This window comes from Nannobrachium achirus (genome assembly GCF_963921795.1).
Source record: "Nannobrachium achirus genome assembly, chromosome: 22".
NCBI lineage: Eukaryota > Metazoa > Chordata > Actinopteri > Myctophiformes > Myctophidae > Nannobrachium > Nannobrachium achirus.
In genome coordinates this window covers 34,018,909-34,045,238 of record NC_137829.1, presented here as the reverse complement: position 1 = coordinate 34,045,238, position 26,330 = coordinate 34,018,909, and the positions used below count along the sequence as shown (strand labels likewise).

At 42.3% G+C, this 26,330-nt stretch overlaps 1 protein-coding gene across 1 annotated transcript in view; it reads left to right on the top strand.

Annotated features, from left to right (window-relative positions):
- LOC308308094 (collagen alpha-1(XVIII) chain-like) overlaps positions 1 to 26,330 on the top strand; it is a gene marked incomplete at both ends in the record, with an annotated part of 96,334 nt that overhangs the window by 8,138 nt on the left and 61,866 nt on the right. Inside the window, 2 exons of the mRNA XM_080753463.1 lie at positions 17,201 to 17,742; positions 24,862 to 24,945. Of these exons, the coding sequence (XP_080609589.1) occupies positions 17,201 to 17,742; positions 24,862 to 24,945 (626 nt within the window). The remainder of the gene's footprint in view (positions 1 to 17,200; positions 17,743 to 24,861; positions 24,946 to 26,330) is intronic.

Here is a 26,330-nt window from a genome sequence, read left to right as displayed (position 1 = left end):
TCATGCACTGGGATCAATTCACCTTTTATTTGTTGAGCTGCATATCCGGTACCATTTAAGCCCTCTAGGATTGGTAAAACATACTTATAATATACGTACTTGATAGCAGATCTACAAGCTCACAACGCGTTGCGTGGGAGGGTTGCCGGCCGCCCCGTGGGAAGACGGCAGAGATAACTGTCCCGTGCTTGAGTGCCCTGTAAGAAGTCTGTCAGATACTATCATCTTTACAATGGAGGGGAGGGGGGGGGGGGGGCGCCCCACTGGCATGAAGAGGATTGTTAAACCACAATAGAGCTTTTAATTATGTATTTTCCATGGCTACTGGTCCGGTCCTTGAAAGATGAGTGGTTGTAAATGTGTAAGGGGGGGGGGGGGGTCAACCTCAATTCGTTCTGGGTAAAAAAGAAAAGAAAATCTAATTTGAAAACCATGAGCAAGTGTCGAAGCTCCATTACCCACTGTCAAATTATGCTGTTCACTGAATTCACTTCAATGTAATGAAATCTGTCCCTCCAACGCATTTATGCATTATTGGTCTGAAAGTACATGAGATGGGTGCAGTCAGAAAGAAAAGGTTACCCTTTTAGCTATATATCTGTGTTGTATTTATTGCAGTGGTGTCAGATACTCAGAGCAGGGATCTCCATATATGGGCATAAAAGGGATTCTGTTAGGGATCTCCACATATGGTCATAAAAGTGATTAGTGATGTCAGATACTCAGAGCAGGGATCTCCATATATGAGCTTGTAGACCGGCTATTTTTGGCAAAGAGCTTTGGTGTATGAGGGAAAAAGAGCAGATTAAGTACGTAGTGAAAGGTCAAGTTAATTAACGGTTCAAGTGGTTAAATATCTGAAAACACACATTAACCTGAATCCAAAATACACTGATGATCGTGCTGTCATGCAATGCAACTACTGTATATGGAATCTATGAAAATGTTGTGGGGGTCCCTGCTTCATCTCTCTCTCAGCTAAGGGGTCCCTGGCCTGAAAACGTTGAAGACCCCTGGTTTATATAATAGATAATAAGGAACCCTGGACCCCACTTTGAGGACCACTGCTTTACATCTTCTGTTCTCAGCATGTGTTCCTCCTGCTGGAGGTCTGACACTGATTAGCGGTACGATGGTTCCATGGTTCCATACACAGTTTGATCTTGTAGCTCGTGACAGGAAGGCCCAAAACTGGCAGAGTTCCGCCCGTCACGGAGTTCTGCCAGGGAATCATTTTGCGCTGGCTCTCAGGAGGGGTTCCTGCAGGGGTGTCACACCAAATTCTGGGCCCTGGGTACAAGGATTCACTTCAATTATGTTGTGCTTTAACTATTGAAAAATAGCAGATATACAAGCTCACAGCGCGGCACCGAGTGCCGCGCTGCGAGCTTGTAGATCTGCTATTTTTGAAACATCTTGAAAAGTCTGAATATTTCAAATCCTTCTATTTTTCTATGTCAGTGGTGCTCAAATATTTTCATGTGAAGGACCCCCCAAATTATATGTATTTGGCCACGGACCCTCATCTCAAAATATTTAGTTCCAAGGACCCCCCCCCCCCCCCCCCCCCCCCAGAAGCAAAATTTGAGTTACAAATGTCCGCTTAAAAAAATATATATTCAAAGATTTGCACACATTTTCACGACGTTTCATAGCAGACACACAAAATAGCAGATCTACAAGCTTGCAGCCACGCTGTGAGCTTGTAGATCTGCTATTTTTTCAATTGCTAAAGTATAAAATAATTTCAGGCCCCTCCACCTTGGGCCCTAGTGACTCATTCCCACTCCCCACCCCCCCCCCCCCTTGTGACGCCCCTGGGTTCCTGTTATGGGCACAGTGTGGGCTGAATTCTTCTCTTCCAGAAACTCATTCCCCTCCTGTGTTGCAAGGGTAAAGAAACTAAACAAAAAAGAAAAAAAACCAAAACAATGGTTGATGAGGCGGTGTTGAAATACAAAATACAGACACGCTGGGATGGCTCAGATTGGTCCGCGGCCAAATGGAATGTGTCTTGCTAGGTTTTGAGCTGTTTGAATTACATCTGCATCGCAAAATCATGGCAAAAACTGATTTAGAGGAATTCTCTATAATGCTTCCATTGAAACATGTTCTTCTGTCGTGTTATTTCTTGAAGGCAGGGGTCTTCGACGTTTTCAGGCCAAGGACCCCTTAGCTGAGAGAGAGAGAGATGAAGCAGGGACCCCCTTTACATATTGTATTAAATGTGTGATGCAGATTTTCATCGATTTCATAGATAGATTCATGGACTTGTTTAACAGCAGTCATCAATCTATGTTGGATTCATATTAATGTGTATTTTCAGACATTTAACCACTTAAATCGTTGATATTTTGTAAACCTGACCTTTCACTGTACTTGGTCTGCTCTTTTTTACCTCTACACCAAACCTATTTCTACAAGCTCTCAACGCCTCGCAGCGCGAGGTGTTGAGAGCTTGTAGATCTGCTATTTTTGGCTAAAGTTCTCCTCAGAATAGGGATGCGAGGGTTCAAGTTGTTAATTTAAAAGAATTATCCTATCACACAAGGATTTGGCAGCCCCCCTGTAGTAACTCTGAGAACCCCCTAGGGGTCCCGGACCCCCTGTTGAAGACCCCTGCTTTAAGGGCTCCATTGATGGAGCGTGTGGTATGTATGCGGTGAGGTTTAGCCTTACAACCTGGCATGTCACCTCACAAGTTCTGTATTCTCACTCTGCGTTGTGGACCAGCCTAAGTGCTGTAGAGATTACAGGTAGATAACTTGAACACTATCACATTACCCCACCCCCCACCCCAAAAAAAAAAAAAAAGAGTATATCTACACAGCTGCGGTTTATAACAGACCAGGCCAGCAATTTCGTCATTTTAGGGGCATTGCCACTTGGCCTTTGGTGTTGTCCATTTTTTGAGGGCACAAAGGCGAAATGCCAAGGCAGGACGTCAAATAAAACAAGATTTTAGTAGAACGTGTTGAATTTAAGGGTTAGGGATGATAACCTAATCTCCAGAGAAATAGATAAATGATGCTACTGGATACTTTACTTTTCCAAACTTTTCCAAATTTCCAATTTCAAATGCTTTTCTACTCTACTACATATCAGATCCAAATATTGTACTTTTACTCCGCTACATTTATTTAAAACTAGTTACTTTGTAGATTTTGATTCTTATTACAAAACACACATTTACCACTTCAGCCCTACAGTATACAGTATACATTTTAGATATTTGAAAATAGCCGATCTACAAGCTCACAATACGTCTATTGATACTTTTATTTAAGTAAAACATTTGAGTACTTTTTCCACCACTGATAAGAGGGGACCTTGTGTCAAGGAGCCTAATTGTACTCATAACAATAAACACCAGGCCAGCGTGAACGGGCATCTTGACTCTAGAATATTCAGATTGTCAGAAGATAATAGCATATTAACCCATGGCCATGGATGAAAAACATGCTCCTCACGTCTTGAGACGGCTCCTCACACAGCCTAGTAGGCCTACACTGTTTCTCAACATCTGGTCTAGGTCCCACCAAGGGTCGATCGCAATGGACTTTTAACGGGTCTGTAACACAATGTACAAATACCCTTTGCTTTTTCTTTGGGACCCTAATTTAGTGAAAGTACACAAGTACAAGTACAAAATTGTTCATTTAACTCTGAGAGTACAAATGGAAACAAATGGACCCTTACCCTTACGGGTCCATTTGGTTCCATGTTTACACTGTCTGAGTTATAGACCCGTAAGAGTCCATTTGGACCCCCTGGTGGTCCCCTGACCTGACTTTGAGATCCAGTGGCCCCTAGAACACATGATAACAAAGGCACCACATTCCAATGCATATTTGACATCAAATTGAAAGTAATACTTTGTAAGTATCACACCATCACCGTTTTTGACCCAGTGTAACATTGCTGTGAGCAGTTAACCACTTAAGCCCTGTTTTATACCACAACATTATGCGAAAATAGCTCATATACACGCTCACTGAGTGTCGCATCTCGCCGTGTTGTGAGCTTGTTGATAGATATTTTTTAAAACAAGAAATTGAAAAATCGTTCAAATGTTTGACATTTTTGGAAAACTGTCTGAAAGGTTTAAACTGGCATATCAGGAAAGACAGCAACTTGTGTCTCTCAGTCAATACAGAAATAGCGATATAAGCCAAAACATCGTCAAATAATCTTGTGACCAAATTGAATTTACTTGTTTACTGTTGATGAGCTTCAGGCGAACCGCTTCAGGCTGACCACTCTTCTTAAGAACAGGTCTAGAGAGAGGGTTAGGGTTACTGCACTTATATGTTCGATTCTACAATACTACAGTTCCATATTATGTTCCATATACTACAGTACTAGTTCTATACATGGTACTACAATACTACCAGTAAGACGCCTAACGGCGAAAAGCGACCTTGCCATCTGTCTTGGCCATGAATCCCTTTTATGCCCATATATGGAGATCCCTGCTCTGAGTATCTGACATCACTGTGATGTCACCTGTTTTTAAGCCCATATATGGAGATCCCTGCTCCGAGTATCTAACATCACTGTGATGTCACCTGTTTTTATGCCCATATATGGAGATCCCTGCTCCGAGTATCTGACATCACTGTGATGTCACCTGTGATGTCATAGTGATGTGTCAGGGGAGCCACAGTGTCAGGCGTGACAGAGATGCGGTCAAGCTGTGACCCTTCACATACCTACGGTCGCAACAATTCCATATGTTAGAATCTACGATTAAACACTTCAATACTGTGAGCCGAGGTCTAGAGTCTAGTTTCCATGGATAATGGCAGCGAGAGGACAGTTATTATAGTTGCCGTTTGTCTCTTTTTCTTCTCTCTTACCCCCCCCCCTTCTCTCTCTCTCTTGAGCTCTTGCTACTCCCCCCCTCCCCCTGGTCAAGTCTCATCCTATCATTCCTATGCATTGTGAGCGTCTAGATCTGCTATTTTCGCGTACTTTTGACCTCAGAAAAGGGACACTAGGGTTCATGTGGTTAAACGGGAGTTTTTCCCTTTCTGCCATCGCAGAGTGCTGCGCTCGTGGGGAAATAGTTGGGTCTCTGTGAGAGTACGGCGCTGACCCGCTCTACAAAGAGTCTGGAGGCAAATTGTTGTGGTTTGGCACTACGTAAATAAGACTGATTGATTGAAGTTGATTGATAGACCGCTGACCAGCCTGTTGCACTGTGAGGCTGCCCTTGTCGGAGGGCCTTCAGGGATGTTTTGATTGGTGGCGGAGCGTGGCCGCGTGGAACCGCAGCACCCTCCATGGCGGTCCAGATGTTCCTCATTTTCCCATGGAGAGTCCTGGATGCCTTACATTACAGCCTGCAGACACGGCACTCGCGTCCGCTAATCCTCCAACTGTCACCTCCTTGTCTCCTTAAACCTCTTATCGTCAGGAAGCTTAGGAGTGGCTCCCTTAGCTCCCAACAACTCGGTGTAGGGTTAGGGTTAGGGTGTCTCATCCTGTGTCTCATCCTGAGGCGACCTGGCATTTCCCAAGGAACCTAAGCACAACGGTGGGGGCCAGTGGTGGGCAAGGAGGTAGGGAGGGGGGGGGGGGTCCATACGGGCACTTAACTCGGTAACGGCACTGAGTCGGCTCATGCAACCGTCGCAACGCTCAGCACGGCGACTTCTCTACACTACTTCTCGCTCGGCGGTGTCTCACGTGGCTCATGGTCGCCTAAGACTGAAAACAAGTGCTCCTTTCCCTTGCAGCCGCCCGCGCCCTCACCGTCGCGCATAGGGTCATTGGGGTATTTGTGATGATCCAATAATTCTGAACGTTTTATGTGTGCCATATCACAATATTGTGATTTCCAAATCCCAGACAATTATATCTAGTCTCATACTGACATATGTGTGCATATCACAACATTTTGATTTCCAAATCCCAGACAATTATATCTAGTCTCATACCAACATATTTATATAATATTGATGGTTTGTGCAGGCCTAAACAGGCTCACACTGTACTTCTTGTAGGCACATCAGAGACAGAGTCTTGTGCACCCTTTCTGCATGCTAATGGTATCTGAGGGAATTGGAGTTCCTGGTCATTAAATGGTCACTGACGAACCTAAGACCATAAATCCAGCACCGGTCTATTCAGCAACAGTCCCTTTCTATGCCTGGTTGGTTAAAGCTGTCATTGGTTTGACAAAGGCTTTTTGGAAAGAGTGAATTGAGATTGCTCTTAAAATGCTAATGTGAACCCTCTGCACAATCACCGATTTTTTTTATCAATGGAAAAGAGTGAGTGGCCAGCATTTTGGTGACAATGTTGCCATATTCAAGGGACATCGGCAAAGGCATTCCTTTGGGAGTTTAAAGCTGCTTAAACCTATTCAGCAGCAGTTTGTAGGTCCGGTGACTAAATTGTCTTCGTCTGACATGATGCTAGCTGCTTTGTACTGACATTTTGTGAACTTTAGCACTGTCTTCTACTCTTAAGTTCATGTTGAGGTCAACATCAAGAGAAACCCTTATGACCAAATCTAAAGTTTTGTTCAGTTTCATGTCTACGTTGCTCGGTTAGCATACCACTATTCCATTTTTAAAATGGACTCCGTAAGAGCACAATTCCTTCACCATCACTTGTAGAATGATCTACATCTGGGTCAGGTAGTATTTGGACACTTTTGTTAGCTATGAACGATTATGTCGGATACGATGTTACTTTATTATCAGCTATCACTGAAAATTGTCTTGTGACTCAGCAGCCATGTACAGATCAATCTCAGAAAATTTGAATATTTTGTAAAAAAGCATTGCAGATGCGATAACACCCCAAATCATAACTGACTGAGGAAACTTCCCACTGGACTTCAAGCAACTCTTACTTCAGAAGGTTGACATTTCTCTATTATACATCCTTGTTTTGAGTGGTCTTGTGTAAAATTGTAATATTTTGAAATATGGACTTTTGATATTCATGAGCTTTATGCCATACAAATTCAAAATTTTAACAAAACTGATTGTGCAATGTATCTATAGATTGTATGAACGTTTCAAGAAATATTTACTTTTACAAAATATTCTAATTTTCTGAGATTGATCTGTATGATGTAACACATAATAGGCCTACACACATATACTATAATTTTGCGAATGTCTGAGTGAGTGTCTGTCTGTCTGTCTGAGTGAGTGTCTGTCTGTCTGTCTGAGTGAGTGTCTGTCTGTCTGTCTGAGCTCATATCTTTGAACGGGTAAGAGCTAGTTTTATATAACAGAGTGAAACAAAGCAAACAAAGCAGGAAAACAAGAGCAATACGTCCACCACTCAGCCTACCTGGCCAGATTCTAAATTAAGCCTCAAAATCGACTGATGGACAAAGGACTTCTTCAGTCTGACCTTATTGTATGTTGGAACGCCGTATCCCCTTCCTGAAGGTAGCAACCTATGTTCCCCATTCAAAACAAGTCTAGTGTTTGAAGTGATACAGTATTCCTTGCCAAGGTTCAAGGTTGTGCTTTATTGTTACATCTTGTGTACAGATACATAAGAGGAAAACTCCTTCCTTCAGACAATGCAGCAGCATGGGTAATAATGACAACAATAAAACATACTTAAAAGAAGAGAGAGAGAGTGCAAAAACCTTTGCATAGTGTTATTATATGTAGATGCAGAGAGTCTCTCAAGTGGTTGAACAAAATGTTCAGTTGTTGCAGCAGTTGTGGCTTTAGACAGAGAAACATCCATATTATCAGGTGGTACTACAGTACTGAAGAACACTCATAATAAAGTGGAAAAACAAAAGAAGTATCAGTGTAGTGTAAGGATCTTCAAAAATAAATTCAATGTGATCTTTTGTGATGACAAAAGATGGTCTGTTACTACTCCCAGGTATATGAGCATACCTGGTTGATCTGTTCGCCATGTGAATAGTGAGGGGGGTCTAATGTGCTAATGTTTCTCTGGCAGAAAGTTCATTTTATTCAACGTTTCATTAGTTGACAACGTATGCAACATGATTTGAATTGTCCTGACTTGGTAAATCCAGACCATAACCAAAGAGTGCACATCTGTTCCCGGCTTAAGGTTTAATAGGTGAGCTGTTTCGGTAATGATGGCCTTGAGTTGGAATGCACGTGTATGCTCACACACACGCACGCGCACGCACGCGCGCGTGCGCACACACACACACACACACACACACACACACACACACACACACACACACACACACACACACACACACCCACCTCTATGTTATTGGTCTAAGGGCGTAGGAGTGCTGCAGGGCTGGTGAAGCACATCTTAGGTTCAGATGATCGAACCACAAGGGAATGAGATGTGATGTTATGGTGGAAATGTACTACTGTATGTACATGTATGGTAAATGGTGCATTTATATAGCGCTTTACAACTAGAAAACATGCAATTTGAGAAATTGCGCCAACATGAGAACACTGATGTAACTATTTTTTTCATTAATTATTAATTAATTTAATTATGATGATACCGTGCCCGAGAGAAAAATACTGGAATGGGAGAATATTAGCGAATTCATTTTTCCCCATTGACTTATAATGGGATACTATTAAATTAAACTATACAACTTTTCTTTTAGCAAAATGCAAGCACACGATTCCTGATGAAGCCGGTCGATTTGACATATTAGTAGGGCAGGAGAGAGGGGTCTACCAGCACCCCAATGACATGTTTTCGAAACCTGTTTTTTTAGGACCGTTATGATGTCTAGTTATGATTTCTGCTTGTTGCCGTGGTCAACTAATGTCCCATGGGGTTCATTTTTAACCTTTTCTCACAACTATTCCCAATCTGAACCATACAATGGTCATAACAGAAAATGCCATAACTCTTGATGTAAACAACCTACAGGGACAAATGAACACACTTTTCTATTTGATTTTGACCCAGGGAATTCATTAAAGTGGTTATTTTTTACATTTAAGCACATCTTGACCCTATTTCAGGACAGAAACGGCGAAAAATAACCCAAAAATGTTCAAAACACGTCTATACTTCTCTTTGTACAGATAAATTAAGGTGTATTCTTTTTATACCACAGGTTTTTTAGGACCCTTATGATGTCTAGTTATGATTTCTGCTTGTTGCCGTGGTCAACTAATGTCCCATGGGGTTCATTTTTAACCTTTTCTTACATCTATCCCCAAGCTGGACCATACAATGGACATAACAAAATGCCTTAACTCTTGAAGTAAACAACCTACAGGGACAAATTAACACATTTTTCTATATGTTTTGACACAAGGAATTTATTTACGTCATCATTTTTAACATTCAAGCACATCTTGACCCTATTTCAGGACAGAAACAGCGAAAAACTACCAGAAAATGTTCAAAAACATCTATATTTCTCTTTGTACATATAAATATTAAGGTGTATTCTTTTTATACCACTTGTTTTCTGAACCCTAATGGTGTCTAGACAATATTGCTTCTTGTTGCCATGGTCAATCAACGTGGCTTGGGGTTCATTTTGACCCTTTCTTACACCTATCCCCAAAACAAAACATAAGATGGAGATAATAGAAAATACCATAACTCTTGAAGTAAACAACATACAGAGACAAATCAACACATTTTCCCACATCATTTGCACCCAAGGAACTCATTAACGTGGTTATTATTAAGATTCAAGCACATTTTGACACTACTTCATGGCAGAAACTGCAAAAGATTTTCAGAAAATATTCAAATCACATCTATATTTCTCTTTGTACAACATTTCTAAGGTCACACGTTATGTTTCTTAGTACCCTAATGGTGTCTAGTGTCAAGATTTAGTAGTGTTGCCCAACTCATGTCCCATGGGGTTCATGTTTTTTCCCCAGATATGTTTTTGGGCTTTTATGCCTTTATTGACAGGACAGTAGACTGACAGGAAACGGGGAGAGAGAGTGACACGCAGCAAATCTGGACGGTCTCGGGGATCGAAACAGCGACCCGCTGCAGGCTACACAAAGCCTACTGTATGTGGGATGCGCCCAGACCATTTTGAATCGATGTCCGTAAGTTATCAAAGAACAATTTCACTGGTCAGTGTCTTCCATCACATCAAACTCCACCTCATCCTCTTCCTTATCATCATCATTATCATCACTGAGGACAGCCAACAGGTCAATGAGAGATTGGGGAAGAATTGGCCCACAAGACCAGACAGGCTCCAAAGTCCATCCTTCCGTATTCTGCCACCCCTGGCCCTGACCTTCGTCATAGGTTTAGGCCCCCACAAGATTGGCTCAGCTGCTGGCTTGTAACAGGCCACTCACTCTATAGTTCACCCGCTGGATGTGGGGGATGAGCATATTGGCAGAGGGGCAGGTGGGCAAAATGCACTCTAGACCTGCTGAAGAGGGTCTCGTCTTCACCCACCAGTTCATTCAGCATCTTGCTCCTAGCCTGATCGACTGATGTCTCGCGTGCTTGATTTTACATCACACACGTGAAAGCTTCCAGCTCTTCCTGCACTTCCGGCTTCAACTTACACTCATTGCCCAGCTGGCTGTAGAATGATTGTTACGATTATTGCTAAATTTGGTCTCTCAAAATGAATGCAACATTTTGAGATAAATGCTTGGCGATGAGTGTAAGTTGAAGCCGGAAGTGCAGGAGCAGCAGAAAGCCTTCGCGTGTGTGATGTAAAATCAAGCACGTGATACATCAGTGAACTATGGTAGGAGCAAGATGCTGAATAAACTGGTGGGAGAAGACGAGACCCTCTTCAGCAGGTCTAGAGTGCATTTTGCCCACCTGCCCCTCTGCCAATATGCTCATCCCCCACATCCAGCGGGTGAACTATAGAGTGAGTGGCCTGTTACAAGCCAGCAGCTGAGCCAATCTTGTGGAGGCTTAAACCTATGACAAAGGTCAGGGGTGGCAGAAGACGGAAGGATGGACTTTGGAGCCTGTCTGGTCTTGTGGGCCAATTCTTCCCCAATCTCTCATTGACCTGTTGGCTGTCCTCAGTGATGATAATGAATGATGATGATAAGGAAGAGGATGAGGTGGAGTTTGATGTGATGGAAGACACTGACCAGTGAAATTGTTCTTTGATAACTTACGGACATCGATTCAAAATGGTCTGGGCGCATCCCACATACAGTAGGCTTTGTGTAGCCTGCAGCGGGTCGCTGTTTCGATCCCCGAGCCCGTCCAGATTTGCTGCGTGTCACTCTCTCTCCCCGTTTCCTGTCAGTCTACTGTCCTGTCAATAAAGGCATAAAAGCCCAAAAACATATCTGGGGAAAAAACATGAACCCCATGGGACATGAGTTGGGCAACACTACTAAATCTTGACACTAGACACCATTAGGGTACTAAGAAACATGACGTGTGACCTTAGAAATGTTGTACAAAGAGAAATATAGATGTGATTTGAATATTTTCTGAAAATCTTTTGCAGTTTCTGCCATGAAGTAGTGTCAAAATGTGCTTGAATCTTAATAATAACCACGTTAATGAGTTCCTTGGTTGCAAATGATGTGGGAAAATGTGTTGATTTGTCTCTGTATGTTGTTTACTTCAAGAGTTATGGTATTTTCTATTATCTCCATCTTATGTTTTGTTTTGGGGATAGGTGTAAGAAAGGGTTAAAATGAACCCCAAGCCACATTGATTGACCACGGCAACAAGAAGCAATATTGTCTAGACACCATTAGGGTTAAAAAAAACAAGTGGTATAAAAAGAATACACCTTAATATTTATATGTACAAAGAGAAATATAGATGTTTTTGAACATTTTCTGGTCGTTTTTCACTGTTTCTGTCCTGAAATAGGGTCAAGATGTCTTGAATGTTAAAAATGATGACGTAAATAAATTCCTTGTGTCAAAATCATATAGAAAAATGTTTAATTTGTCCCTGTAGGTTGTTTACTTCAAGAGTTAAGGGATTTTGTTAGTCCATTGTATGGTCCAGATTGGGGATAGATGTAAGAAAAGGTTAAAAATGAACCCCATGGGACATTAGTTGACCACGGCAACAAGAAGAAATCATAACTAGACACCATAAGGGTCCTAAAAACATGTGGTATAAAAAGAATACACGTTAATGTATTTGTACAAAGAGAAATATAGATGTGTTTTGAACATTTCTGGTCGTTTTTCGCTGTTTCTGTCCTGAAATAGGGTCAAGATGTGCTTTAATGTTAAAAATGATGCCGGAAATGAATTCCTTGTGTCAAAATCATATAGAAAAGTGTGTTCATTTGTCCCTGTAGGTTGTTTACATCAAGAGTGATGGCATTTTCTGTTATGTCCATTGTATGGTTCAGATTGGGGACAGTTGTGAGAAAAGGTTAAAAATGAACCCCATGGGACATTAGTTGACCACGGCAACAAGCAGAAATCATAACTAGACATCATAAGGGTCCTAAAAAACCTGTGGTATAAAAATAATACACCTTAATTTATCTGTACAAAGAGAAGTATAGACGTGTTTTGAACATTTTTGGGTTATTTTTCGCCGTTTCTGTCCTGAAATAGGGTCAAGATGTGCTTAAATGTAAAAAATAACCACTTTAATGAATTCCCTGGGTCAAAATCAAATAGAAAAGTGTGTTCATTTGTCCCTGTAGGTTGTTTACATCAAGAGTTATGGCATTTTCTGTTATGACCATTGTATGGTTCAGATTGGGAATAGTTGTGAGAAAAGGTTAAAAATGAACCCCATGGGACATTAGTTGACCACGGCAACAAGCAGAAATCATAACTAGACATCATAACGGTCCTAAAAAAACAGGTTTCGAAAACATGTCATTGGGGTGCTGGTAGACCCCTCTCTCCTGCCCTACTATATGGCTCGAGTGTGTGCCGCGAAAACTGTAGCATGCCGAACTTTTTCGTTCCCCAGGACTATAGTGTGTTGCCCTGTTGGGCAACCACACTAATGAATGTGCATTACTAGGGCTGTCACGATTATGACATTTTACATGACGATTAATTTTCACTCAAATAATTGCGATTAACGATTTAATTGTGTTTTTGTCATTGACAATTTCTGTTTGGCTTTTAGGCTTTGAAGTTGCACATGGCAATATGGCATGCTGTGATGATGTTGAAAGACAACTGCTCTCTGTTTTTGGGAGAAGTGTCTCACATTCCAGCTCATTAGTAACCCTCAAGTGGGAATTTGACAGCAAATCAATTATCTTACCTCGCTAGTCTGCTGCCAGCTCATGCAAAACCAATGACACACTTCTTCTGACAAAAATAACCCGGTTGTTGCCACAAGGAGTTCAGTGTTCAAAAGTTACCGTTTCACACCGGCATGTGTGCAGATTTGAGGGTTATTCACTGAAGCCATAAGTGCGGCCATCCTGACATAATTTCTACATCATACAGTAGACCAGGGGTCTTCAACGTTTTCAGGCCAAGGACCCCTTAGTTGAGAGAGAGATGAAGCAGGGACCCCCACAACCTGTTCATAGATTCCATATAGTTTCATTGTTTGACAGCACGATCATCAGTGTATTTTGGATTCATGTCAATTTGAGTTTTCAGATATTTAACCACTTGAACCGTCAATACTTAAAAACCTTTCACTCTGTACTTAGTCTGCTCTTTTTTCCCCCATCTATTTTTGGTGAAGTTCTCAGAATATGGACACTGACTAGGGTTCAAGTGGTTAATATGAAAAAGGGGGGAAAAAAGTTTCAAGTTTCACAAATATTTGAAGGATCCCCTATAGTAACTCTGAGGACCCCCTATTGGTCCCGGACCCCCTGTTGAAGACCTCTGCAGTAGATGCCTCGCATCTCAGCTGTGACAATTGTGACAGGAGTCGGAACATATTAAGCGCTGGAATATTTTCCTACATGAAACATTTTTGCATTTGCATTCGCAAAAGAAATGTTACTATGATATAATAACATGATGACACATGGTATCATGGAGAGGGGAAGGAGCAGGTTGCGGCTGCTTGTGTGGACTTGTGTGTGACTGCAGGTCTACAGAAGCCCCCCTCGGGGGGTGTCTTTATCAGAGCAAACATCTGCTGAGAGTGGGACTGGTAAAAAAAGAAAAAATGTCAATTTATTGTTTGTCATCATCAACCACACGACCGCCATGGACCCACGCCAAGTATCCCTAAGGCTGATCCCAATCTTCCACCAATGTGTTCGTTTTTCTGTGATTGTTTCACCGTCGCTACCCTCTTGCTACCCCCTCCTGCGTTTCATAAAAGCAGAAATTGTGTTTAAGGGGAGGAGGGATGGGACGATAAGCGATATTATCGTTTATCGTCTAAAAAAAACACTCATGATAATCGTATCGTGGAGATTTAATTTATCGTGATATCATCCTCTGTCATGCACTGGGGTAAAACGTACTTATAATATACATACTTGACCGTCTTTTTTTTCACTCTCTACCAAATCTCTTTTCCAAAAAATAGCCGATCTGCTATTTTTTGGCAAATATTCCGCCCCAGGATAATGGATGTTGGGGATATTTTGATTATCGCGATAATATCGTAAATCGCGATGTCTTTGGTCAAAATAATCGTGATATATTTTCATATCGTCCCATCCCTAAAGGGGAGTGTTGGTCTCTGTTTTAGAGCAGTACTTGTCCTGGTTTCGTTGCGGCAGCTCACTTTATTTGCTCAAACACTGAATTGTCTGGATTTGTTTGGTGGCATACAGCAGAATTCAGCATACGTCCTCCTGGGTCTGATTGAGCTGCGGGCGGCGCAGAGGCCACACATACATCAGCTGAATACCTCGTGTGTTTTGACTTTCAACAAAGCCACCTGTGGACCCCAGTGATCTCCACTTCTCGCGGTGCACCAGGGGGTTCTTTGAACCAAACGATGAAACTGGCACATTTAGTCATCGGGTGACTTCCCACCGCGATTCTTCAAAGAACAAGAGAAACTGTATCCCTACACTCCGCAAAACAGTGATTTTGAGCGTTAACTGTATTTCCAGTTCCCCCTCGTCTACATTCCTTTTCTTTATTCTCCTTGACCAGGGTAAGAGATTATTTTAAATGTGATTCTAGTTACAAGGAATAAGAACAAACATAGCTGACCTTTACCACGTAATGTAAAACAACAACAACACGCATTTCCCTGCAAACAGGCCTTGAAAACAAGGACATTGTAAAAAAGAAATGAGTACACATTCCTCTTTGTGTTTGTCGCATTTCCACAACGTCTCTGATTAATATGCGTCGACCCCACCAGAGTTGCCCAGGGTGACGGAAGAGTGAGCAGAGATATTCAGGGGGACCCAGCTGTTTGCCCTTCTGTGGTGGCATTTATTTAGCAGATGTCACAGAAGTTTAAAGAATTACATCTATTGGATTGGACTGCTCCTATCCAATAGGAACAATCCTGTTCTTCATGTAGTAGTTTTACCATTGGAGAGAATATTTTAAGATTTTCGATTTGGAATCAATGGCGATGTGCCTCGTCATGTGCAGTACGCAGATAAGTGACAGTATTCGCAGGTTTGAGAATATCACATCGATGCAACACTCTGACATCAGTACTCTCATTTGTCATTGATTTCCTGATAACTCATTCGAAATTATATTTTAGAGATATTTGTCGACGCCGCAGCTTGAAACAAGGACTATCCCGGGCCAAACGTGGACGTCTGGTCACTGTTACCTTTACAAGTCTCCTTGAAAGACTGGGGCGGTTTGATGTCACGGACATAACAAAAATGCATGGTAGAGAGAAGGGTAGGGTGGGTGGGAGTGCTGGGGGGGTGGGGGCAGTTGTTGAAAGCAGAATATCTGAGAGCTCCCATCATTCAAACACTCTGCTTTGGAATCCTCCCTGCCGTCCCCCTAGTGAGCTAAAGATTCCCCGCTCTAGTTTAGGATGATAGAGGAATGAAGCTGGGGGTTGGGCTGTGAGTGTGTGTGTGTGTGTGTGTGTGTGTGTGTGTGTGTGTGTGTGTGTGTGTGTGTGTGTGTGTGTGTGTGTGTGTGTGTGTGTGTGTGTGTGTGTGTGTGTGTGTGTGTGTGTGTGTGTGTGTGTGTGTGTGTGTGTGTGTGTGTGTGTGTGTGTGTGTGTGTGTGTGTTCTTTTGTTGGTCCCAGGAGCTGACCGCTGCTTTGCCTTTTTTGGGGATGTCCAAAAAGGATCCACACCCTTGCGGGTCCTTTTTTTTTTACAATCAGTTAAAGTAACACCCAGAATTTCGCTGTGCGCGAACACACTTCTTAAAATATATATATATATATATATATATATATATATATATATATACACAGTATATATATATACCGTTGTTTCCTGTTGAGATTGGCACATTTCACCCAGGTTTTTTCATCTCACTCACGTCACTTTGTCTGCTGACCTCACTCAGCAACGAAATAAACAGAAAATAAACAAAAATAAAAATAAAACAATTCACAGGATGTGATCACCCCATGATGTGCAATGTGCAATGATCTTTGAGCACAGCGGTTGTGATGATAACAATGACATATCGAAATCCTCCCTACCTTTTGTTTCAATGTGATGTTTGATTGACGGGTGGCTTAAGCATCGCAATGTTTACGCTAGTTTGAGAAAAGGGAGGAGCCTTTGATGTTATCGCTGACCGCGAGCGCCTTCGCGGTGACACCTTTGTGGTGACCGTGTCCAATCACACACAAACGACCTATAAGTCACCCACCTTAATACCCAGCAAACTAATAGAGCCCCTGTCTAACACCCATTCCCTGCAATGCAGCCCTCCCCTTAAAACCCTTTAAGACCTGGAAAGCATCTGTGTCACTTTAGATTTTAGCTACTTTGGCTATTCAAAAATAGCAGATATACAAACTCGCGGTGCCACGCTACGAGCTTGTAGATCTGTCATTTTTGAAAAAAAAAAAAGAATAATAATAAAATCGTGCACATTTTTGAATATATATATTTTTTCAAAGCAAAATGTTGTAACTCAAATCTTTGCTTCTGGGGATCTCTGGAACAAACATATTTCTAGATGGGGTTCCACGGCCAATTACATATAATTTTGGGGGTCCTTGAAATGGAATAAAATTGAGAACCCCTGATATACCGGTAGACACACAACGTTTTTCTTTTTTTCAGAAAATGGTTAGGATTCAGAAGACATATTTAGAATCGGGTCTTCAGGTCTTAAAGGGTAAGCAGCACCCATCGCTACCTGTGTTTACCCCCCCTACCCTGTGACCTCACGTCCTGTCTCTCTTCCCCCCCCGTTGTAGAGGAGAGCGGGGTCTCCCTGCTGCAGCTGATCGGAGACCCTCCCCCGGATGAGATCACCACCGTCTACGGCCCCGACGGCCGGCCCAGCTACGTGTTCGGCCCCGACGCCAACACGGGCCAGCTGGCGCGCGCCCACCTGCCCAACCCCTTCTACCGGGACTTCTCCCTCATCTTCCACCTGATGCCCACGTCGGACCGGGGCGGCGTCATCTTCTCCGTGACGGACGGCTCCCAGCGCATCATGTACGTGGCCGTGAAGCTGACGGCCGCGCGGGCCGGCAAGCAGGACGTGGTCCTGTACTACACGGAGCCCGACTCGCAGGAGTCGTACGAGGCGGCCCGCTTCTCCGTGCCCTCGCTGCGGGACGCGTGGACGCGCTTCGCCCTCGCCGTGGAGGACGAGAGGGTGTTCTTCTATCTGAACTGCGACGCCGACGCCCAGGTGAAGCGCTTCGAGAGGTCGCCCGACGAGATGGAGCTGGAGGCCGGCGCCGGGGTGTTCGTGGGCCAGGCCGGAGGGGCCGACACTGACAAGTTCCTGGTATGTATTTGGGGGGGGGGGGGGGGGGGGGGGGATCCGTTTCAACTCGCCTCTCATGACGTAGATCAACGTTAAGCTTTGAAAACCAGGATGTGAAGTGTATATATATCCTGAGGAAAAGAAGGGCTAGAATGGATTCACCTTGAAACGTTTCTTACTGGTGGTGTTTCCTGTCTTGCAGGCAAAAGAATTTGTAGGATGCTTAACCAAACAATTCTTTACCTCTGGAGAAAAGCACTCACATAACACACACAGCTAAAGTGAACTTATTTTGGTCATTGACTTGTATTAACTTTCAAAAATACTGAATATAGCAGATCTAAAACTCACGGCACGTTTCGATGTGACATGTGATGCGACGTGTTGTGAGCTTTTAGAACGGTTATCACCACATGACACCATCGTACGACAACTTGTTAAACAGCGCCTAAAAAGTGGTTAAAACAGACAGTCAGCTGCAGACAGAGTGAAATTGGGTCAGAGTTCAGAATAGCGCCGTTGCTATTTCTCGGGCCGGTGAATCAGAAGCTGTCGAGTCTCTATTACTGGATTACTCCTGTGTGATTTGATTGCCCAAATTGGCCCGCTCTGAATCACGGCGTAGACATGTCGGCCAGGCCGCCATCTTCTCTGGAGCAGACTTAGAGATAATTGCTAGTGCCGCGCAGTCGGGGTGCAATCAACTCCTGCTCGTTTGGGGATGCTGTAAAACCCGGCCGCTGACCCCGGCCACCTCTTGACCCCAGCTATGATCAGTAAACACGGTGCAGACAGGTGCGCCGTGACCCTAGGTGGCCTGACCTTTTGGTTCCACACTCAGCAGAAACATTAGCAAGTCTTGAGGAGGATCCCACGGGGCACTGTTTCCCAAACACTGGCTCGGGGACCCATGTGTGGGTCCCGGACACATTTGTATGGGTACCTTAATTCTTTTTGTTTCTTTCATTTAGTTTTTTTAGGGTCCCTTAATTTTTTTGCTTCCTTCATTTTGTTTTTAATTATTATTTCAAACCATAAAAAAACATTACAAAAAAAAAAATGATAAAAAGAGTGCAATGATAAGTAATTTCATGAATAAATAAAAGAAATCTTAAGAAATTCCATTAATTCGAAAACTAATGTTCAAGAAGTAGTGAAAATAGCCTAAAAGTAGACCAGGTTTTAGTTTGGTTTACATGGTCTAGATAGAAAATAGAATCAAGAGTGGTTTATTTCTGACTCGTACAGGTCCAAGCAGTGAAATGTTGGTGTGGCATGGTCCAACTGTGCAGCAACAGAATTACGACACGTGACAATTATAGGAATAGTACTGGACTTGAATGAAAATAGAACAATAAAATAACAACAATAAATAAAGAATAACATTAAAGAGACACTCTAGACACACTCACCCTCTTAAAAAAAACCTTAGCAGCAACAGGGAATATCCAATGGGTTATGTGCAGAATCAATGTAATAAGATCTACGTACAGTAATAAGAAACAGCAATATGAGGAGAAACAACTTAAATATGAATCATCTCATTTAAAAACAAGGCTCTAGAATTAAACAAACATAGACGGCCTCGGAAAAGAACTGGTTATAGGTATGATTTGCTTTGACGTAATGAAAGCAAACTGTACTTTTGACAAAAACAATTGCTGTAGCTATGACACTGTTTATAACTTTACCAAACGTAAGAGTTATTTGTTCACTCATGGGCCCTACACCTCCTGTCATGACTGTTTGTTTTATTTAATTATTCTGGTCATTAATTCACGTCAGAAATAGCTTTATTGACTAGTTAAGGTATAATTGGATACTTAAAACTCCAGACTTGATAATTGCCTCATTCTTGGAGTTTTGTGAAAGCACAAGCCACTTCCCCCCGGGGTGAAGTCCTTATCGTGAATGAAGCTTTGATGGAGTGATATAGAACAGGCATACTAAGGAAACGTACAGATGCAGAGGGGTTTATTTTTCTGTTGCCGATAAGACAAAGCTCTGTCGTTCTTTATGTATGCGTCTTTGGACAGAAATAAAAGGCTGCTGACCAGGGAAAAATTTCATATCACGATTATTGTGACAAAATAAATCGCGATTCATGATATTACCGTGATAATCAAAATCCATTATCCGGAACATTTGTAGTACACTTGTACACTTGTAGATCGGCTATTTTTTGGCAAATACATTTAATAGAGCAAAAAAAGACCGTATCGGGGGCGCCCGCTGGCCTAGTGGTCAAGGCGCATACCACATACTAGGCTATGATGCCTGCTGGCGTCGCCGGTTCGATTCCCGATCCGGACGACCTTTGCCGCATGTCATTCCCCATCTCTCTCCCCATTTCCAAAAAAAAAAAAAGTGAATTGATCCCAGTGCATGACAGAGGACGATATCACGATAAATGAAATCTCCACGATACGATTATATTTATCACGATAAACGATAATATCGCATATCGTCCCATCCCTACTGCTGCATGCCATGCTTTGAATTAATTGTGATGTTTTTTCATGGGTTTACAGTAAACCAGATTTTGTATTGGTGTAAATGGAAAATGATACCAATTATTTTCACCCTCACAGTTAAAGGCCACTGTAACACAGTGGACCACCCAAATTGCTCATACGAAGCATAAGTGTGACCCCCCATTTGACAATAATCTGTGCCAGTGACCCCCGTAAGAGAAAACTTTGAAAATAATTATTCCACACTTCCACTTTAATAGAATGGAATAGGAAACGTGTTTAAACTATTTCTCATTTGCTGGGGACCCCCTGAAATCCCCTCAAGGATCCTCCAGACCCCACTTTGAGAAACACCGCTGTGATCTTTAACAAGATCAAATTATGTTAAGAGGTTTTACGTTAAGAGACAGAACTTTCCCCCAGTTAGCTGTAATATTTTTTGGTGGGGGGTGTACATATTAAAGATAGCTGAAGCTTCTACTGTTGTCTGCCAAGCACTTTATACTGTTATGAAAAGTCATATACAAATATAAAGTGAATGATTATGCAATCCACTCTCTGTTCGCTACTGTACCGTGAGACACAGCATTTATGAAAAAACATGGAGCTTAACCTTGACACGAGGATCAGGGCTCGGCTCAAGGGTCCATGTGTAATTAGGTGACCTCTGTCTGGCTCACAACTATGGGGGGTCTTGTGAATGTTCATCCTCCTAATCAAATAAAACTCCAGAAAGCCTCTAAATATTTATGTTATGAATTTATAATGCAAGACATTACACTTGGGGATTTGGTTTGTTTAGTAGTAGATATTTTGTATGAGGGTACAGCCAATGTCGTAAAAACGGAATAAGGCAGCCCTTTTAAAGCAGCCCTTTCTGCAGGGAAAAGAAAAAAATGCAACACAGTAACTCATTAAACTTTTAACAGCTTGTGCAAAGACAAGGTTTGGAACTCTTTAGGTCAAAGGTCTTCAACAGGGGGTCCGGGACCCCTAGGGGGTCCTCAGAGTTACTATAGGGGGTCCTCCAAATCTTTGTGAAACTTGAAACTTTTTTTCCCCTTTTTCATTATTAACCAGTTGAACCCTAGTCAGTGTCCATATTCTGAGAACTCTAGCCAAAAATAGCCGATACAAGCTGCGCGAGGCGTTGTGAGCTTGTAGATCGGCTATTTTCGGCATAAATAGAGGGGGAAAAAAGAGCAGACTAAGTACAGAGTGAAAGGTCAAGTTTTCAAAGTATTGACGGTTCAAGTGGTTAAATATCTGAAAACACAAATTGACATGAATCCAAAATACACTGGTGATCGTACTGTCAAACGAAACAATATGGAATCTGTAAAAAGGTTGTGGGGGTCCCTGCTTCATCTCTCTCTCAACTAAGGGGTCCATGGCCTGAAAACCTTGAAGACCCCTGCTTTAGGTAACAGCAGGTCACTCACAACTTCTTCAAAAGTCTATTTGAAAGCTATCTCACCACAATAACTTGGCCTACGGAGCCAACATGAGACAGTAGCATAATTCATCATCTTGAAAGTAGGAACAATCACTCTTTTGGTGTCAAGCTAATGGTATGTTGATTGTTGTAGAGATACTGTAGCGTTAATGGACGCCACTGAACAAGTCTCTTCCTGCGTGTGTTGGGAGGCTGTGAGAGAGCAGAGATAGTGATAAGATAGTGTCGTTTCTAAAGCGGCGGGCTCATTATTCAGTCTGCTACGTATCAATAGCCCCTCTGATTTGGTGTAAAGGTGGGGATTCCCTAACAAGCGTTCCCACGTTGCAGGGAGGCTGGCAGCGGGACAGTTCACAGAGATCGGTCTGTGTTTATGTGTGTGTAGAATGTTTAGACTAATGTAAGCGAGCACTGTGTGTGTGCGTGCGTGCGTGTGTGTGTGTGTGTGTGTGTGCGTGCGTTTGTGAGTGTGTGTGTGTGTGCACACATACAGTATACACGAACAAGGACAAGCCAGCAGCGCAGACACAACATGAAATGTCCTCATTTGACAACTGTTTTGTTGTGTCGAGCGTGTGCGTGTTTTTGTGCAAGTGTACGATCCCCAATGCTGTAACTATTTATTTCCCAGCCCACCCACTGGCAGTGGTGTAAAGTAACTAAGTAGATTTACTTAAGTACTGTACTTACAGGAAGTACAATTTTGAGGTATTTGTTCTTTACTTGAGTATTTCCAAATTCTAGACAATCTACAAGCTTGTAGATCTGAGCTCGTAGAGCTTGTAGATCTGCTATTTTCAAAAGATGTTTGAACATTCGAAAACCTGAAATGGGACATTCTGCATAATGAGAACTTTCTACCTTTGGTACTTTAAGTACATTTTGATGCCAATACTTTAGTACAGGGGTCCTCAAATACAAATCTTGAAGGTCCACAAATATTTTTTTGAAACAGGTCCGGGTCCGGGGAAAAAATAAAACAATTAATATATATATATATATTTAAATATATATATATATATTCGCTTATTTTTATTATGTCGGTCAATCTTAAATAGTAGGCTAAGATACAAAAAAGTACCAACCAGGGGTTGACACCATGGTCTCAGAGGCACTTGTCCGTCTGGAAAGTACAGGTCATGTTCTACTTGCCCTCAGGTCATGGCCACTTGCCCTCATTATTGTTCATCTTACATAATTAGGGATCACTTTCTTATTTTTATTTTTTACAATGGCTGATGTGTTGTTTTTTTTGTAGTTTGTTCGTGCAGTAATGGTCTTTTCCCGTTTATTTCTTTATTAAAAGGGTCCTTAAAATATGACTTCACTGTCATCTGGGCTGGGGACTCCTCCAAAATCATTTGGGGGCTTTACTTGATTGAAGAGAAACAACCCATTAAAGCAGGGAGAACAGAATGTTCTGGAGCAGAGATATTTTGCGCTAGTGCTCTGGTTTATTTTAACAAACTGGGATAATCTACGAATAATTTATGCTTGTGTCGCAACGTGAATATCGATATGAAAACAAGGTGTCGCGCGTCAGAGACAGGGGAGCACACACTGAACGCGGACGGCTGTGCAGCGTCGCGGTATCGACGCACGTTAAGTGCCGCACGGTAACGCCAACTGGATGCGGCGCGCTGCCACACAGCACATCCATTTCCCCCGGTGGGGAGAACCATGGGAGAACAACATCCATGCAGAAAGAGAGGCAGCCGTCACGGGCCGTCGAGCCGTGGCACGTCGAGACAAACTCTGGTCTCTGGAGATAAGATTACAATCCTGCAAACGTATTCACGTTGATGATGTTTTGCGTGAATGAAACCCCACTGATTTATAACTAGTTGCGTTGTTGGTGGATGAAGCTACTGCTGTTGCTGCTGAGAAAGCCTGGTAGGCGAGGTTAGTTGCTGCTGCTCCGAAAACTTCCGCGGTCTGTGGCAACAGCCTATCAGCGCATCGTTGTCAGAGATGCCAGCCCATAATACTCTGTTGCCCGGCATCAGCCAATCAGCGCGTCGTTGTCTCTCTCTCTCACACACTCAGCGCATGCAATGAAAGCGAATGAATACAACGAGAAGTGGAAACGAAAACGTGGAGATATTTTTCCACTTTTTTTTTCTTTTTTTTTTTTACTATAATTCGTCCTGGGTCCGGTCGGCGGTGCCTCGCGGTCCGGACATGGACCGCGGTCCGCCTATTGAGGACCCCTGCTTTAGTACTTCTACTCAAGCACATTTTGAATTCCGGACTTTCACTTGTAAGGGTGCCCTCACACCAAAATACCTAGAGTGGAATCCGCCAATGCATTTCAATGAGAATGGAGTGTTTTTTTGCAGAAATCCTCTATTGGCAAAAAAACGCTCCATTCTTATTGAAATGCATTGGCAGATTCCACTCTAGGTATTTTGGTGTGTGGGCACCCTAAGGGTACGGTCACACCAAACTACCTATGAGAGTGGATTCCCCATTCTGCCAATGCATTTCCATGGGAATGGAGTGGTTTTCCCAGAAATCCTCTACTGGCAGGAAACCACTCCATTCCCATTGAAATGCTTTGGCGGAATGAGGAACCCACTCTCTATAGGTACTTTGGTGTGACCGTACCCTAACAGAGTATTTCTACACTGCAGTATTGATACTTTCACTTAACCCATTTAGGCCTAGAATTATTGAATGCTTTAACCAGTGAAAAATAGCAGATATACAAGCTCACAGCGCGGCACCGAGTGCCGCGCTGCGAGCTTGTAGATCTGCTATTTTTGAAAAAGTCGTGAAAATGTGTGCAAATCTTTGAATATATTTATTTTCAAAGCGAACGTTTGGAACTCAAATTTTGCTTCTGGGGGGTCCCTGGAACTAGATATTTTGAAATGGGGGTCCGTGGCCAAATAAATATCATTTTAAATATCACACATGAAAAGGTTTGAGCACCAGTGACATAGTAGTCTCTCAAGAACAGAACTGAGCTCCAGTTAAGTGAAAAAAATCTTAGAAGGATTCAAAAGACTAATTTTCACGATTTTTCAAAAATAGCAGATCTACAAGCTCGCAGCGCGGCACTCGGTGCCGCGCCGTGAGCTTGTATATCTGCTATTTTTTTATATTTAAAGCATAAAATATTGCGTCATAATGTGTTCAGGCCTAAATAAACATGTGAGTACTTTTTCCACACTGCCCACTGGTGTCTAATTTTGGGTGTGTTTGCAGGGACGGATCTCCGAGCTGAGAGTGGTGGGCAACCCTCGCGCCGCACAGCGACACTGTGAAGACGACGAAGACGACTCTGACGTGGTGAGTGAGGAAACTGTAATCCCCCCAAATATCTGTGATTAACCACATGAACCGTAGAGATGCTTGTCTGGGCATGATAGGCGAACATTCTGCGAAAATAGCAGATCTTAAAGGAGTAGTTCACCCCCAAAATGACTTTTTTTCTATTGATTACTCATGCCATTGAACTTGAGTTCAATGATATTTTTTTGTTTTTGTTGCATTCCTAAGACAAGAGACAAAGGATTTTCAATATCACAATGATTTTCACAAGATTTTAACCCATTTAAGACTGAGGCCGATTCGAAAAACGCCATCTAAATCCTGACCTACGTTGTCTAAAAAAAACAAATATTTATTAAAAAATTACAAAAACATTATGTTGCTATATACTGTTTGCAACAATAACCCCAAAAGGGGTTCCCGTTTTGAAAGGTATAGTTATTACAAAATGGGCTTCCCGTCCAAAATAAAAACAAAACCTTGACATTTTTATTCACATTACTTTTCAATCAATCAATGTCATAATTATCATTTTTTATATCAATGTCATAATTATCATTTTGGGGGGGCCACTTCTTATACTCTCACGGCCCTCCAGTGAGCCCCGGCCCACTTGGGAATCACTGGTGTAGAGGGAGAAAAGGAGGGGGTCAGGTGCACACCCCTTGGGGTCCTCAGGCAACACAGTAGACAGTAGCCTTACATTTGACCCTAAGTACCAAGTTAACAGCTGACATATACACTATGCTGGGATTGTTCAGCTGAACAGTGGTACCTCTCACTGCAGTTACTGTAAGAGACACAGACAACACTTCATAGATAGTATAGAAATAGCCTGGGAATGCAATTGAACTTCAAAAAGGTGAAGAGACCTGAAACCTGATACAGTATGTCATTTTGACATACATAACAACATAACATTTGAATTTGAATATGCACAATTGAATTATATAATGATTCACTAATACTATACAGGAATCTGTCATTTGGATTAAGGCTAGGCGATATTAGGAAAACGTTGTTAATATCGATATCGATATTACTCACAATACTAGTCAAAACAATTGCATTATATTGTTTTTAATGTTTTCTCACTGCCTGCCTCACCCAGATAATGAATAGCATATCCATGCATGCACATTGCACAGTACACATAGAATAAAGAAATTAAATGCCATTTTCCAACAATGGTTTTATTGAAATAACCACAACTGGTTACAGATGGACTGCTTTTTTGCATATCCTACATGCATGCATATCTATTGCATGCATGTCTATTAATTAATTTGACACATACACCAATAACTCATTTCAAGCCGTCCTCATCGATATGTATACCTTGCATGTTGATACCTCGATATACCGGTAGGTCAATTTTCGATATATATTGCCCAGCCTTAATT